The sequence below is a fragment of the Natrix helvetica genome (assembly GCF_964273705.1).
Source record: "Natrix helvetica genome assembly, chromosome: 1".
NCBI lineage: Eukaryota > Metazoa > Chordata > Lepidosauria > Squamata > Natricidae > Natrix > Natrix helvetica.
In genome coordinates, this window is record NC_138548.1 from 334,234,627 (window position 1) to 334,248,759 (window position 14,133).

The following is a 14,133-nucleotide window of genomic DNA, read 5'->3' on the forward strand; positions in this document are numbered from 1 at the left end:
CTGTACTCATCCTAGCCTCTTTGCTCTCTTGTTTTAAGGGATGTTTTTTTAAAAAGCTAATTAAACAGTATGGGTAAATGACTCTGGGCAGTTGCTGCTCGCTCTTCTTGCCAGATTCCTTGCAAGCTCTGTGACATCCATTGATAATTGCCTGGAGAAGCTGTGCTGCAAACAGGTAGTTCTAAAGGCAAGGTTTTGCAATGCAGATTGTTTACTGTGACACTTGTTCATGATGGATTGAGATTGAGGACGGCAGGTGGCCAGCTTCTCCTCCTTTCATGTCACCTGCTTTTCTGAGACAACTTCAGGTTCTGTGCCAGGAAAAAAAAAACCTCAAGCAAAAAGCAAACATTTAAGTACTGTACATGCCTGAACTTGTAGTTGTTTTGTGGCAGAAATATTCGCCATCCATATGTGGAACAAAAGAAGTCAACTTATTCTGATCCTGTACAATTCAGCCATGAGAGAGCAGCAGTGGTGGGTTCCAGATTCTATTCCAACCGGCCCCGGAGTCACCCACATGCTCGCGTGCAGCGTGTGCGCACATACACGCTGTGTGCGCATTCATTGTAGCATCAAATGATGCTTCTGCAAGCCTCCGTGATACTCCAGCTGCTCGGTGGAGCGTCACGCAGGCGTCATACACACCATGCACATGCACAGAAGTGCCACTTCATAAAAGGCCAGATTGTGCCCAGGTTTTTTTTATTTAATTTGCACCATTAAATAAATCTTCAGTTTGTATTACTAGATGAATGAAATCGACAGCAAACCTAATAGGCTTCTTGGCAACAGTCTGGGGACCCATAGTTGCTTCTAGCTATCACGCCTCTTTCCTTATATTTTTTTATTAGAGTTTATTATGGTATAAAGTGCAAATGGAAATAAAGAACAGGAAGGAAAGGGGGAAAGCAATGCAAGGTAAAAAGAAAAAGAAGGAAAAGCAGGGACTTTGAACTTTTTTTGATGTAGAATACAATATGCAATTGCACTTCAATTTTTCTTTACATTTCTAATAGATACAATGCATTTCTTTTACAACAAACTTAATCCAGTAACCAAAACTTAAAATCGAATTTGCATTTTTTTTCCTGTTAAAAGCAGAAGCAGTTTCCGAGTAGAAACAAAATTGGATAAATTCTTCTCTTTAATTAAAATAGTTTTGCCATCATGGCCTCCATCTTTCCTGATTATTAAGAAACTTCATAGCTGCTGAGTTAAAAATTGTTCATGGCGGTACAAATAATTACCGTATTTCTCAATTTGTATGAAACGTCACACAGTCATTGGGATCTGATAGTAAGGAAGGCAGCAGGTTGTGGTTAAATCTGGCCATTACATGCAGTCTTCCATGCAATTGTCTCTACCAGGCATGAAATCCTGGTATCTTCACTACCGGTTCGGAACTGGGAGTGCGCACGCTTGCTTCGCTCATCCGTGGTGCTTCTGCACAGGAGCACAACCTTCTGTGTAGGCGCAGAGTGTCCATGATGACATCTGGGCAGGTGGCCAGAGCCTCCCGCCACCGCCACTACCAGTTCGCCCACAGAATACCACCTCTGGTCTCTACTACAGGTAGGCAAAAGGTTGAAATGTTGTAACCACAGAAAGTTCCATTCTGTTTGGAACAGATGTTTTGAAGTTGGGATGTTTTGTGTACCATTTTGTATTTTGTCTGTATTTGTCTGTATTCTGTCCCTATGACAATAAGGCAATGCTAAGAGTATGTTCTCATAATGATTATAGTTTCCATTTTTTCCTGATTGCTCAGGGATTTGGGTTATAGCAATAGCACTTGGACTTACTGTATATTCATAGTGCTCCACAGTTCTCTCTAAGCGGTTTACAGAGTCAGTCTATTGGCCCCAGCAATCCGGGTCCCCATTTTACCCACCTCAGAAGGATGGAAGGCTGAGTCAACCTTGAGCCTGGTGAGATTCGGTCTGCCAAATTGCAGGCAGCTAGTAGTCAGCAGAAGTAGAATGCAGTCCTGCACTCTAACCACTGTGCCACCACAGCTCTAATCTGATGGTTGCAAGTCAGTGGCTTTCAATTGACAGGTTGGGAAAAGAATAGCTAGATGCCAAGGTATGTGTGGTGGTATCCATTATCCAGGAATTTTTGGAGACAGGTTGGGAAAATATGAAAGGTAATGCCTTGGATCGACACATTTTTCACCCCAGGAAGAGATGGCTATTAGACTCCCAATGTGCAGCATAAATGAGAACGACAGGTTGCTGCAGCACAACGATTCTCATGTCAAAGAGCTAAATCTTTCCCTTAAACGTATCTATTTTCCTCCTTCATTAGCACCAAAGGTCACTGGGGAACCGGCTAATTTTCTTCTATTCGCCTTTCTTCTTTCTCAAAGAAAATAAATGTGTTCCAAGGCTAAAGGACCACCCATCCGCCCCCTCTTCTCAAGCAAGAGAGGGAAAATGAAGGGATTGGAAGCCCTGATACCTTCACAAATGTTAGGAACATGTTTGCAATTAAGTATTAGAAATATTTTTCTTTTAAAATATAGCAGTTGCAAAACATTTTTTAGCTTCATACCTGCTCTTTAGGAGCTACGTGAATCAGAGGTGGGCTCCTACCGGTTCAGCCAAGTAGGTAGTAACTCGGCCTGCCACGCCCCAGAACTGGTTCTATCGGACAACGGCTGCTCAGTGCAGGTCTGCATAGTTTTGTGCATTGTTCTCACCTACCCTCCAGAATAATGAAACGTTTTGGGAAATATTAAAAAGGCAGAATATTATATTTCCCTAAAGGAGAAATGGAGAAACATACTCTTAAAGACAGAAAGCAGACTCAGTCTTTCTTAATAGCCTCCAGCAGATATTTTGTGCCCATTCAGAAAGATTGGGCCAGCCTATTCAGAAACCAGCCCCAGTGTTTCCCTGCCCCAAGCAGAAACTGAGGAGGCCACTTTCACAAATACAGATTTGGTAATCTGTTAGAATGGGTAATGAAAGGCACAAAAGGCTAAGATAACAGCAGCTCTTTATTTGGTCAAGTACAGGCATCCACTGAGTGAGAGGTCTGGCAGCTCCCATTTTAAAGGGGAGCTCTCCAGCGCTTCAGCCAATCAGGTCTCTCTCTGTTTCCACCTGAAAAGAGAGGACCTGACTGGAAACTACTATTGTCCTTGCAACAACTAGAGGGGGGAGTATCTAACATAATCCATTCAGAAAGACTGGGTCAAGACAGAAACTCAGATAAGCAACAAACAAAAAGTTGACAAAATTACCTCAGACAAGCACCTAGGACTTGCATTTCCTTTTTTGCCTATAGAGCCCACTATGACATCTACATAACCCCTACATGACTCCCATGGGAATCTGACAACATTCAATAGAATATTAAAGGACATATTTTTGCACAGGAACAGGAAGCTCAAATACAAAACCCAAAGAAGGCATAAACCCCATTCCACTCTCAACTCAATTATGTCAGCTACACCAGAACCATAAGCATTGGTGGTTCTGTTCATCATTAAACCATCTTTCCAATCAGACTTCATGTTTCCTATGTCTTTCTCCCAGTTGGGAACTGAACCAGATGGATTTTTCTTACAATAGCTTGCTAGAGCTTAATTCAGAGTAAATGTACTTTGGAATGTCATGGCTAAAAGCAAAGCGACCATAAACTTCCTTTGGAGTTGAACATTTGATCTTTGATTAAAATTGATACAGAATTGAAATATGCATCTTTTATCTATGCTCGCTTGCTCAAAAAGGAATCAATCAAGAAGAATCAAGTTCATTAAGATAGAATTTCTCAGGTTTTTTTTAAAAAAGAAATAGTTTTATTATTTTATTGATGTTTTAATTACAATAGATTAATGGAGCTTGTGATATTCAAATCAAAGTCACTAGGAATAAATAGTATAAGCTTCCTTTAAATTTAGACATATAAGCCAGTGTTGAATATCAGCCTCCCAATCCTGAAAGTTTCCTAAAGTTAGTTAAAATTACTGTAGGTAAAATTCCTTAACAAGCCAGTGTGAAATTCATTCAGCATAGCTATCAAGGGTATTGAACAATTATACTTCACTAGCATGAATTTAGGCCTTTCCAGGTTGAAATTCCTGGCTTGATCTATAAGTTAAGGCAAAATAATCATGCACTTCATCAGGTATCTTCTCTATAGTTATTTCTTGTAGTCACTGGGTGTGGATCAGTGGTGGGATTCAATTTTTTTTACTACCGTTTCTGTGGGCATGGCTTGGTGGGCATGGCAGGGGAAGGATACTGCAAAATCTCCAATCCCACCACACTCGAGGGGAAGGTTACTGCAAAATCCCCATTCCCTCCCAATCAGCTGGGACTCAGGAGGCAGAGAATAGATGGGGGCAGGTCCAATCAGAGGTGGTATTTACCAGTTCTCCGAACTACTCAAAATTTCCGCTACTGGTTCTTCAGAACTGGTCAGAACCTGCTGAAAACCACCTCTGATGTGGACAACTAACCTATTTTTGTACCTTTGTTGTCTAAAGAGCTCCTTGGTCTATAACAGTGATGGTGAACCTTTTCGGCACCAAGTATCCAAACTGGAACATGCATGTCCCTGTGCGTGCGCCGGAGTGGTGGAAACTCAAAGTCCAGCTGGCCAGCATGCACAGCTGGTCTTTGGGTTTGCGGGATGTGCATACATGCCAGCCAGCTGGCCTTCGTGTGCACCGGAGCACTGGAAACCCAAAGAACATCTGGCTGGTGCGCGCATAACAGTTTTTTGGCTGTTTTGGGAGGTGTTTTCAGGGTGGTTTTGGGGGGCATTTTCAGGGTGGTTTTGGGCTGAAAATGGACCATTTTGGCACTGGTGTTTGGGCCATTTCCCAGGCCATTTTCAGCCTGAAAAACAGCCAAGAAACAATCAATGAACAACTGGGAAAACAGCCTGGTTATTGACAATTTTCAGGCTGTTTTCAGGCCATTTATTGGGCTGTTTTCCAGCACTCCAGTGCCCGCAAAGACCAGCATGCATGCTGAAAAACAGAAGAGCAACTGGTGACAGCATACGTACCCACAGTGAGGGCTCTGCGTGCCACCTCTGGTGCGCATGCCATAGGTTTGCCATCATGGGTCTATAATGTTGATTTATTGATAGATATTAATAATGTCCCAAATAATTCCACCTGGAATAGCAATGTTCCCTAAAGCACTTGCTTTAAACATTTAACTTCCCCCTTTCCCAACCCAGTTTGTTTACTTGTTCGTTCTTAATCATTTAGATTTCTGTGCATTTTGAATCTCTTGCCGCAGATCAGACATCAAGGTGAGGCTAATCACGTGAACCATAAAATCTTCAAAATCGATTTTGTCATTCTTGTTCTCATCAAGAGCAGACATCATTTCCTGGTACTTTGGTTTGGTTTCTTGACCCTGTGAAGGGAAGTGAATAGTTTTTTTTTTAAATAGCAAAATATGGACATGACTTTCATCATTCTTATTAATGAAAGGAATCCACCCACAAAATGTGTTTTTAAGGATAACACTGAGTGGTGGCTTAGTGGCTAAGACACTGAGCTTGTCGAACAGAAGGTCAGCAGTTCAGCAGTTCGAATCCCTAGTGCCGCGTAATGGAGTGAGCTCCCATTATTTGTCCAAGCTTCTGCCAACCTAGCAGTTCGAAAGCATGTAAAATTGCAAGTAGAAAAATTGGGACCACGTTTGGTGGGAAGGTAACAGCGTTCCGTGCACCTTCGGCATTTAGTCATGCCGGCCACATGACCACGGAGACGTCTTCGGACAGCGGTGGCTGTTTGGCTTTGAAATGGAGATGACCACCGCCCCCTAGAGTCGGGAACGACTAGCAGGCATGTGCGGGGGAACCTTTACCTTTTACTTTTACAAAAATTAAGATTCTGGTTGGAGGAGCTTGGCCATATTTCCTCATAGCTCACTAAACAAGATAAAAGTAAACAATTGCACACTCAGAGAAAACCTTTGCATGCCATAATGAAACCTCAAAGCCATTAATTTAACATTATTTCATCAGAACTCCCAGGTTCAGAAAAAGAAAGAACCTCATATCAAATTTTAGTTTCCAAACTAAAAATTCCTGAGTCATTGTTAGTTTCCAAACTGAAAATTCCTGAGTTATTGTTAGTTTCCAAACTGAAAATTCCTGAGTCATTGTTAGTTTCCAAACTGAAAATTCCTGAGTTATTGTTAGTTTCCAAACTGAAAATTCCTGAGTCATTGTTAGTTTCCAAACTGAAAATTCCTGAGTTATTGTTAGTTTCCAAACTGAAAATTCCTGAGTTATTGTTAGTTTCCAAACTGAAAATTCCTGAGTTATTGTTAGTTTCCAAACTGAAAATTCCTGAGTCATTGTTAGTTTCCCAATTGAAAATTCCTGATTTGAAGAAAAGGGGACACGTAATTATATTTTCTGATTTGTTTGTAGACAATGTGAGACAAAAGCTGCTCGGCTAAATGTGAGTCCTTCTCCTGACTGGGACAGTTGCTCTCCAGCATCAATTTCTAGAAGGTCCCCTCTCTTTGAGGAAGGAGAAGAAAGAGAAGTTCTTGGCTTGTGGTTAAGACAGATAATCATCTGCTTAGCTCCCCTCACTTCGCTTTCTCTGACCTGAATAGTCCCACATCCTCACTGGACTTGCAGGTATGTATGAAATCTCTCTTCTTCTGTGATGCTTAAAAGGATGTTTTATACAGGATCTCTACTCATCTGAAGGTTCTATAAAATTTCGGAGAGTGATCCTTTCCACACATCATTGTTAGAAGTTGTAATGGAATAAGGGCTCTAGTCTTACCTGTATAAAATTCATAAACTGAATTAGGAGCAGCTTCTTAGCTTCACATTTGCTGAGTTTGCCCTCAGCATCTGCTGCATTATCATAAACCAAGGCTGCTGTAGCCACAGCTTTTTCTAGATCGGAGCTTTTTCCTAGACCTGAGAAACAAAAATATATGGAAGATGACAAATCAATAGAAGTCTACAGCAGTGAATACAGCACTGATACGGTGACAGGGAGGAAGAAGTTAAGAGAGAGCAGATTCCAGCAACAATGACTTGTTGTAGTGATATCTTGTAATTTCATGATATAATAATTGTTTAATTTTGTGAACATTTCTAAACTCTGGGAGTTTACATATACATAAAACTAGATTTTAGACTTCACCGTTTTGAATTGCCTCATTATTGGTGAATATCACTCACTGACACTGGCAAATTATAGTGATAAATCTTATCCTCCCTTCTAGTCCATGTATAAGTAGGGTATTCTCCAAGTTGGAAGATGAGATTGGATGCTAAGATCAGGGAAATTTGAAGAGAAGTTAGTGAGTTAGTGGAATTACAGAAGGGTGTAAACAGAAGTGGTATTCTGCTGGTTCTGACCGGTTTGCCCAAACTGGTAACAGAAATCTCAGGTAGCCATGGCCACCCACCCTGGGTCTACGGCATCCCATTTAGGCCTTTTTTAAAGGTAAAATGCATGCACAGAAGGCACGCATGGTCACATTTGCGAACCGGTAGGCAAGGTAAGTGAATACCACCCCAGGGTCTAACGATTACGGATAAGACCTGGCTACTGAAAAGAATGCAAGTGCCTGGCTCCATCTGAAGCCCTAGAGATTGCTAAAGAAAGGCTCACAGCATTGGGTACCAAGCTAAGGAGATACACTAGAGAAGCAGAAGCCAAGAAGGCAAATGTCCTGTTCCCCAAGCAACCATCAAAGGTGTACTCCCAATTGCAATGCAACATTAGAGTAACAGCAAAGCCACCAAGATTAGAAACTGAACAGTGCTGGAAGAACATATGGGAGAAAGAGAAGACACATAATACCAGTGGAAAGTAACTGCAACACCCGAGGGCAGACCACAGCAATCTCTAAAACAAGAATCAATCACCATCACAGTAGCAAACATCCAAAAGCAGAACATGAAATGTTGGACAACACCTTATCCAGGCACAATCCACATCTACAGGCTAAAGAAACCAGCAGCAGTGCAAGAATGCCTTGCCACATATTTGAACCAGCTGGTAGCAGCAGGTTCCCACCCAAACTGGCTAACATAAGTGTTGATCATGAAGGATTCTCACAAGGAACAGCGCTGTCCAACCACTGGCCAATATCCTGTCTCCCCACAACATGGAAAGTCCCGTCAAGCATCACAGCTGCCAAGATGTAGGATCATATGGGCCACTACATGAACACAACTCTGAAGGGCATTGGAAATAACGCCAGAGGCTCAAGACACCCATAGTACAACAGTCACCCAAGACTCAAAGTCTAAAGTCTAGATAAACAGATCTGGGCACCGTTTGAATTGACTACAGGAAAGCCTAGGATTCAATACCGAAAACATGGAACAGTGAATGGCGCTTTATAAAATCAACTAAGGATCTTCCTCAAGAACTCAATGGGACTGTGGAAGACAACTCAACTCAAGGCAACTCACTCAAGGGGCCATCAAGTGCAGCATATACCAAGGTAATGCACAGTCCCTAATGTTGTTTTCCATACGCTTGAACCCCCACTCTCAGATAATTACAAGAACTGGATATGGATACAAGTTCAAAAATGGAACTACCATAGTCACCACCTCTGCATGGATGACATCAATCTGTATGTTAAGAGTGAATGAGGCATTGACTTGCTGATTTACAGTGTGAGAACATTGGGATGTCATTCAGACTGTAGAAGTCTGACCAGATGGTAGTCAACAAAGGGAAGGTAGTTATGACTGATGTGATGCAGCACCAGAGAACCACACAGCAGACATACAGACCAGTTGACGTTTGTCCATCACGTTCGAAGAGGACTTTGACATCTAACAGGTTGTGGGCTGCCCACAATGTGTCCACAGGTGGCTGGTAAGGCCTATATGGGCATGAACTGTTCTGCCACATGTCAGGCAGACATGTGTGGGCACCATTGTTGCAGCATTTGCAGCTCTGGCTTTGCAGAATGCTTGCTTCTCTTGTGCTATGGTTATTCGTCTGTCCTCAGATGTCTGGCAGCCTTGTAACAGACCAGTTACAAGTACCTTGGCATCCCAGAGTCACATGGGAATCACAATGAGGAGGCAAGGAAGACAGCAACATCCAAATATCACCAAAGGATAAGAGCCAGCTCAATGGGAAGAACAAGATCCATGCTATAAACAGATATGCCCTGCCAATCATCAGATATTCTGCCATTATAGTGAGCTGACCAGAGCAGGATTTGGAAACTACTAATGTGAAGACCCAGAAGCTCCTCACAATATATAGAGGTTTCCACCCCAATATCCAGAAAATGTACATCACACAGAAAGAGAGCAGCAAAAGTCTGGTAAGTGTCAAAGTGATTCTTCTGGATAAAACCCAAAGCATCCAGGAGTACATCAGTATGGTGGCACCCAAAGTTGAGCTGCTGAGGAAGCAACAGACATGGGGGAAAGTCTAAGAGAGGAAGTGCTATGACAAGACAAGACTAATAACAGTGACATACGGCTTGGCAATGAAGTTCTTATAGTAAGCTAATTGCACTCCTGCCATGGATTTCGGGAGAAGCTGTTCTCAGTAGTGACTGCATTGCTCAGCATTATACAGGAAAAAGTTTGCAGGAAGAAATAAAATCCCCACAATAATTGATGGAACCTTTCATTCTGGAAGAGCAACGATGTACGCTTTGCATAGAGGGTGACCAATGTAATTCCTAGGTTTAATGGTGTCACCTAACCAAAGATGGACAGAGGAGAAAAATAGCATAGATCACCTTACCTTTTATAGAAGCCAACTGCTTGGAAATTGGAATGCTGAAAATTAAGCAGAGAGAGCTTGATTCACATATCTCACCATTAAATTTTGTTACAATTTGTTTTTTAAATTACTTTCTTTCACGAGGCATGAACATCATATTAATTACAGTAGGTTTTCAAAATTTCTTATAAATAAAAAAAGTGCCTTGAATCTTTGGTGGGGAGAAATGATAATAAACAAATCCAAAATACTAGTTCAGGAAATTTCATTCCATTGCATTGAAAAATGCAAGTTTCCCCACTTACTTTACAATGCAAGCATCTGTTTTGGTAATTTGTGAGTTTTATCTAGCATTCCGGCTTCAGCAAAGGCAGGGGTGTCAAACTCGCAGCCCGTGGGCCAGAAGCATCACGCACTGGCCACACCCATCCTCGGTTTAATGAAGGAGGAAAAAGTCACGATACATCATGTGACGACAATGTGATGCCGCGTGTTTGACACCTCTGAGTTAAGGCCTGAATGATTTATTTGGGCAGGTTCTTTTTCTCAACCAAACGTATTTCTGACAACAATTTCACAAATTCTCTGTGCATGTGGAGAAAATCTCTGTGTAGTGTTTTGCTGAGTATTGTGGAATTTTGCAATAAATAGCAGTTCATGAAAATGGACCTGGTCTCCTTCTCCAGGACAGCTGGGAGAATTTTGGAAACCTTTGCCTCTACTTAAGATATCATGGCTTAGTGCAGGGGTGTCAAACTCTTGTTGTCATGGCGGCATCATGTGACATATCAGGACTTTCCCCTCCTTCGCCAAACTGGGCGTGGCCAGTGCATGACACACCTGGCCTGCGGGCTGGGAGTTTGACAGACCTGGTTTAGTGGGATAGCCAGTTCCAGGCAACCTATCATTAGGGCTAATCCTACAATTAACAGAACCAAGTGCTGAATAGAGAGCAACTTAACTTTCTCCTGAGCCACAGGTCAGATTGACCTGCAATTTCAGTGTCTCTTTTGAAGAGCTCATCAAAGATGCTCTGGCTACCTGGTTTTTTGTTTTTGTTTTTTACTGTAAATCAAAGTATTCTATGGAGCAGCTGCTCCCTCTGATGCCTTCCAGGGTGACTACCATTGCAGTAAGACTATGACGGGCTCTTGAGAACATGTTTGTATGCTCTTGGGAACATGTATGTATGAGCTGCGGTGGCACAGTGGTTAGAATGCAGTACTGCAGGCTACTTCTGCTGACTGCCAGCTGCCAGCATTTCGGCAGTTTGAATCTCACTCAGGCTCAAGGTTGACTCAGCCTTCCATCCTTCCGAGGTGGGTAAAATGAGGACCCAGATTGTTGGGGGCAATAGGCTGACTCTGTAAACTGCTTAGAGAGGGCTGTAAAAGCATTGTGAAGCAGTATATAAATGTAAGTGCTATTGCTATTTATCAGATACAGAGTTTTGTTCTGAAGACCCCATAGAATCACAGGGCCAGGCCTATTTGCCAGGGTGGGAGATAGTAGTACAACACAAATTAAATATAAGGAGGGGAAAATGACCAAGAAACATAGAAACCTGGTAGGCAAGCAAACCTATCTTCTTCTGGTTGAATGAAACAAATGCCTCATAAAGTATGAAAGTAGGTTTTTAAAACTAACCATAGTTAGGGTTAACCATTGTTTTGGATTCAGAGTTAAAGCTAAATTGAGATTCGTCGAAATCAAATTAGAAGCTTCTAGTTCAGGGGTGTCAAACCCACAGCATCACATTGTCATCACGTGACATATCCTGACTTTCCCCCACTTTGCTAAACTGGGGGTGGGGGTGGCCAGCCCTTGAAGCATCTGGTCCTTGGGCTGCGAGTTTCACACCCTTGTTCCAGTTCCTTCTTGTCAGCATGCCCGAGGACAAAGACCAAGTGAAGGTTCAATCTTGTATTGATGGATCACACTTATCTTTTCACTTTCTGATTGGTATTTGTTCTTTACTATGAAAAAAGGAAAAATTGTCCTTTGATTGCCACATCATACATTGTCTACAACTGCAATATGGTTTGAAGGTAGGACCGAACTTCCATAATCCCATTTTTGCAGCCCCTGGATCTCCTAAGTTCATATTCCAAAATTCATCAATCAATCATTTAGATTTTCATTTCTTGATTTAAAGAAAAAAAAATACAAACTCAGTCAGGAACTGGGTATGTTTAGCTTAAGAGAAAGAAGGACTAGGGGAGACATGATAGCAGTGTTCCAATATCTCAGGGGTTGCCACAAAGAAGAGGGAGTCAAACTATTTTCCAAAGCACCTGAGGGCAGTACAAGCAATGGGTGGAAACTAATCAAGGAGAGAAGCAACCTAGAACTGAGGAGAAATTTCCTGACACTTAGAACAATTAATCAGTGGAACAATTTGCCTCCAGAAGTTGTGAATGGTCCAATACTGGACATTTTAAAGAAGATGTTGGATAACCATTTGTCTGAAGTGGTGTAGGGTTTCCTGCCTAAGCAGGGGGTTGGACTAGAAGACCTTCAAGATCCCTTCCAGCTCTGTTGTTCTATAGGTGCCTTAAACCTCTGCTACAGTTAACATCCCAATTGTGTATTCAAAACTCTTCCCTCCCCTAAAAGCCCTAAAAAGAATGTGGAAAATTTCAGCCCAACCCTTCTACTTGATGGCATTGTATTATCATCAGATAGAAGTTTATCCCTTGGAGACATAAACAAATTAGTTACATAGGTGAGAGGAGTGATACATGTTTTGGACAAGACCCAGTTTGAGTGAATGCAGCCAACAAAATGCTTCCTCTTTTATGTCTCCTTGGGAATTTCCCCCCCAACTTATCTTCTTTAACAGTGAATAAAAATGATCTGGTTGATCATCAGGTAGCTGTGTGGTTCTAGTCTGCAGTTCAGCAAGACCACACATACTAGATCAGCTCAAATTTCAAATTTCAAAAGCGAGTAAGGGTTACAAACGTTAAAAAAATGTTTTAAAAAGCTGAAGGATATTTAATTTCTTTTTAAAAAGCTGACAGGTATTTAAAGTATAATTAGTTGGGACAAATTCTTAATAACCAGAGCAGGTTTGCAGTAGGGCCAACTATTTAAAGTGTTGGTGAGCTCTCCTTTGTTGGGTGTGTTCAAACAGAAGCTGAAATCTCCCTGCTGGAGTTACTTAAATATGGAATTTCTTTACTGCACAGGGAGTAGAACCCCTAAGGGGGAGGAAGCAGAGGTCGGTTGCTCCCAGTTCAGCCCAGATTGGGCGAACTGGTAGTAGCGGTGGTGGGAGGCTCCGCCCATCTACCCGGACGCATATGCACATGCACAGAAGCTTCTGTGCATGCACAAAAGCATTGCGCGCACCCAAAACGTTAGTAAAAAAATTGGCAACCCACCACTGGGAGGAAACTTCCAACTTCTTTTCTTTTCGATTTTTATCCCAGGCAGTGGTGGGTTACTAACCGGTTTACTTCCAGTTCACTGAGAGAAGGCATTTTGTGTGCGCACAAAAATTTTGCTTCGCTTGCGCCTGCCACACATTGCATGTGCAATTTATTGAAAACTGTTCTGCACATGCTCTGAAACATGCCAGCGACGGGAGAAGAGACAAGGGAACCGGTTCAGGGGTGTGGCAGGCCTGCGTCACTGCCAGTTCCAGCAACCCAGGCTGGAAAACCACTACCGGTTCTACCGAAATGGTCTGAACTGGGAGCAACCCATCTCTGATCCCAGGTGTATTACTTTAGAAGTCACTCAAGACAGAGAATGTACTTAATATTCTCCCCCACCTCCTATTTTCTCCACAATAACAACCCTGTGAGGTGGGTCACCCAGCAATTGGGGCTCATGCCTACTTTTACGATAATAAATACTTTTAGGCTAAATTACTAGAAACTCGTAAACATCCATCCACACATTCTGAAAGCTTGGTTCTTTTCTCTCCTTCAAAAAAACACACAATGAACTTACAAATCAAATGGAGGAAGCACACGAAGTTCCCAGAGAGGGGGGAAAATCGCACTTGATTCTCACTTACCGTTTGAGTGGTTTCTTGGAACCTTTGGTTGAAGAAACATCATTTGAATGGTCTAGAGAATAGGAGGTCGTCTTAGTGCTGGAGCTGCAGCCACACATCCTTTCCAGTGGCTTGGCTACTACTGCTTACGATCTCTAGGCAACTGAAGGACTGGCAAACTGGCAAACAGAAACCTTTGTGCTGGGAAGGCAGCACAGTCACGGAAATGTTTCCTGCTCATTGGGTTTCTGTAATTAAATCAGCCAGTAAATAAATCTGTGTAACACCCAAGACTTAAGATGTTTATACGTCATGCACAAAGTGCCTTTTCAAACACGCTTTTTGCATGGCGCAGGCATATTTCTGAATATTCATTCAGGATTTTAAGTGCAGGAGGAAATGGAATCCACTG

At 42.2% G+C, this 14,133-nt stretch overlaps 1 protein-coding gene across 1 annotated transcript; it reads right to left on the bottom strand.

Moving 5' to 3' along the window:
- Positions 1–4,508: 4,508 nt before the first annotated feature.
- Positions 4,509–13,933, bottom strand: SNTN (sentan, cilia apical structure protein). The gene is made up of 4 exons (XM_081939963.1): positions 13,743–13,933; positions 9,737–9,771; positions 6,779–6,918; positions 4,509–5,384 (listed from the first exon to the last, which is right to left on the bottom strand). Exons 1-4 carry the CDS (start codon positions 13,838–13,840, stop codon positions 5,226–5,228), a joined length of 432 nt encoding a protein of 143 aa, XP_081796089.1. The 5' UTR covers positions 13,841–13,933; the 3' UTR covers positions 4,509–5,225.
- Between the last annotated feature and the right edge of the window lie 200 nt (positions 13,934–14,133).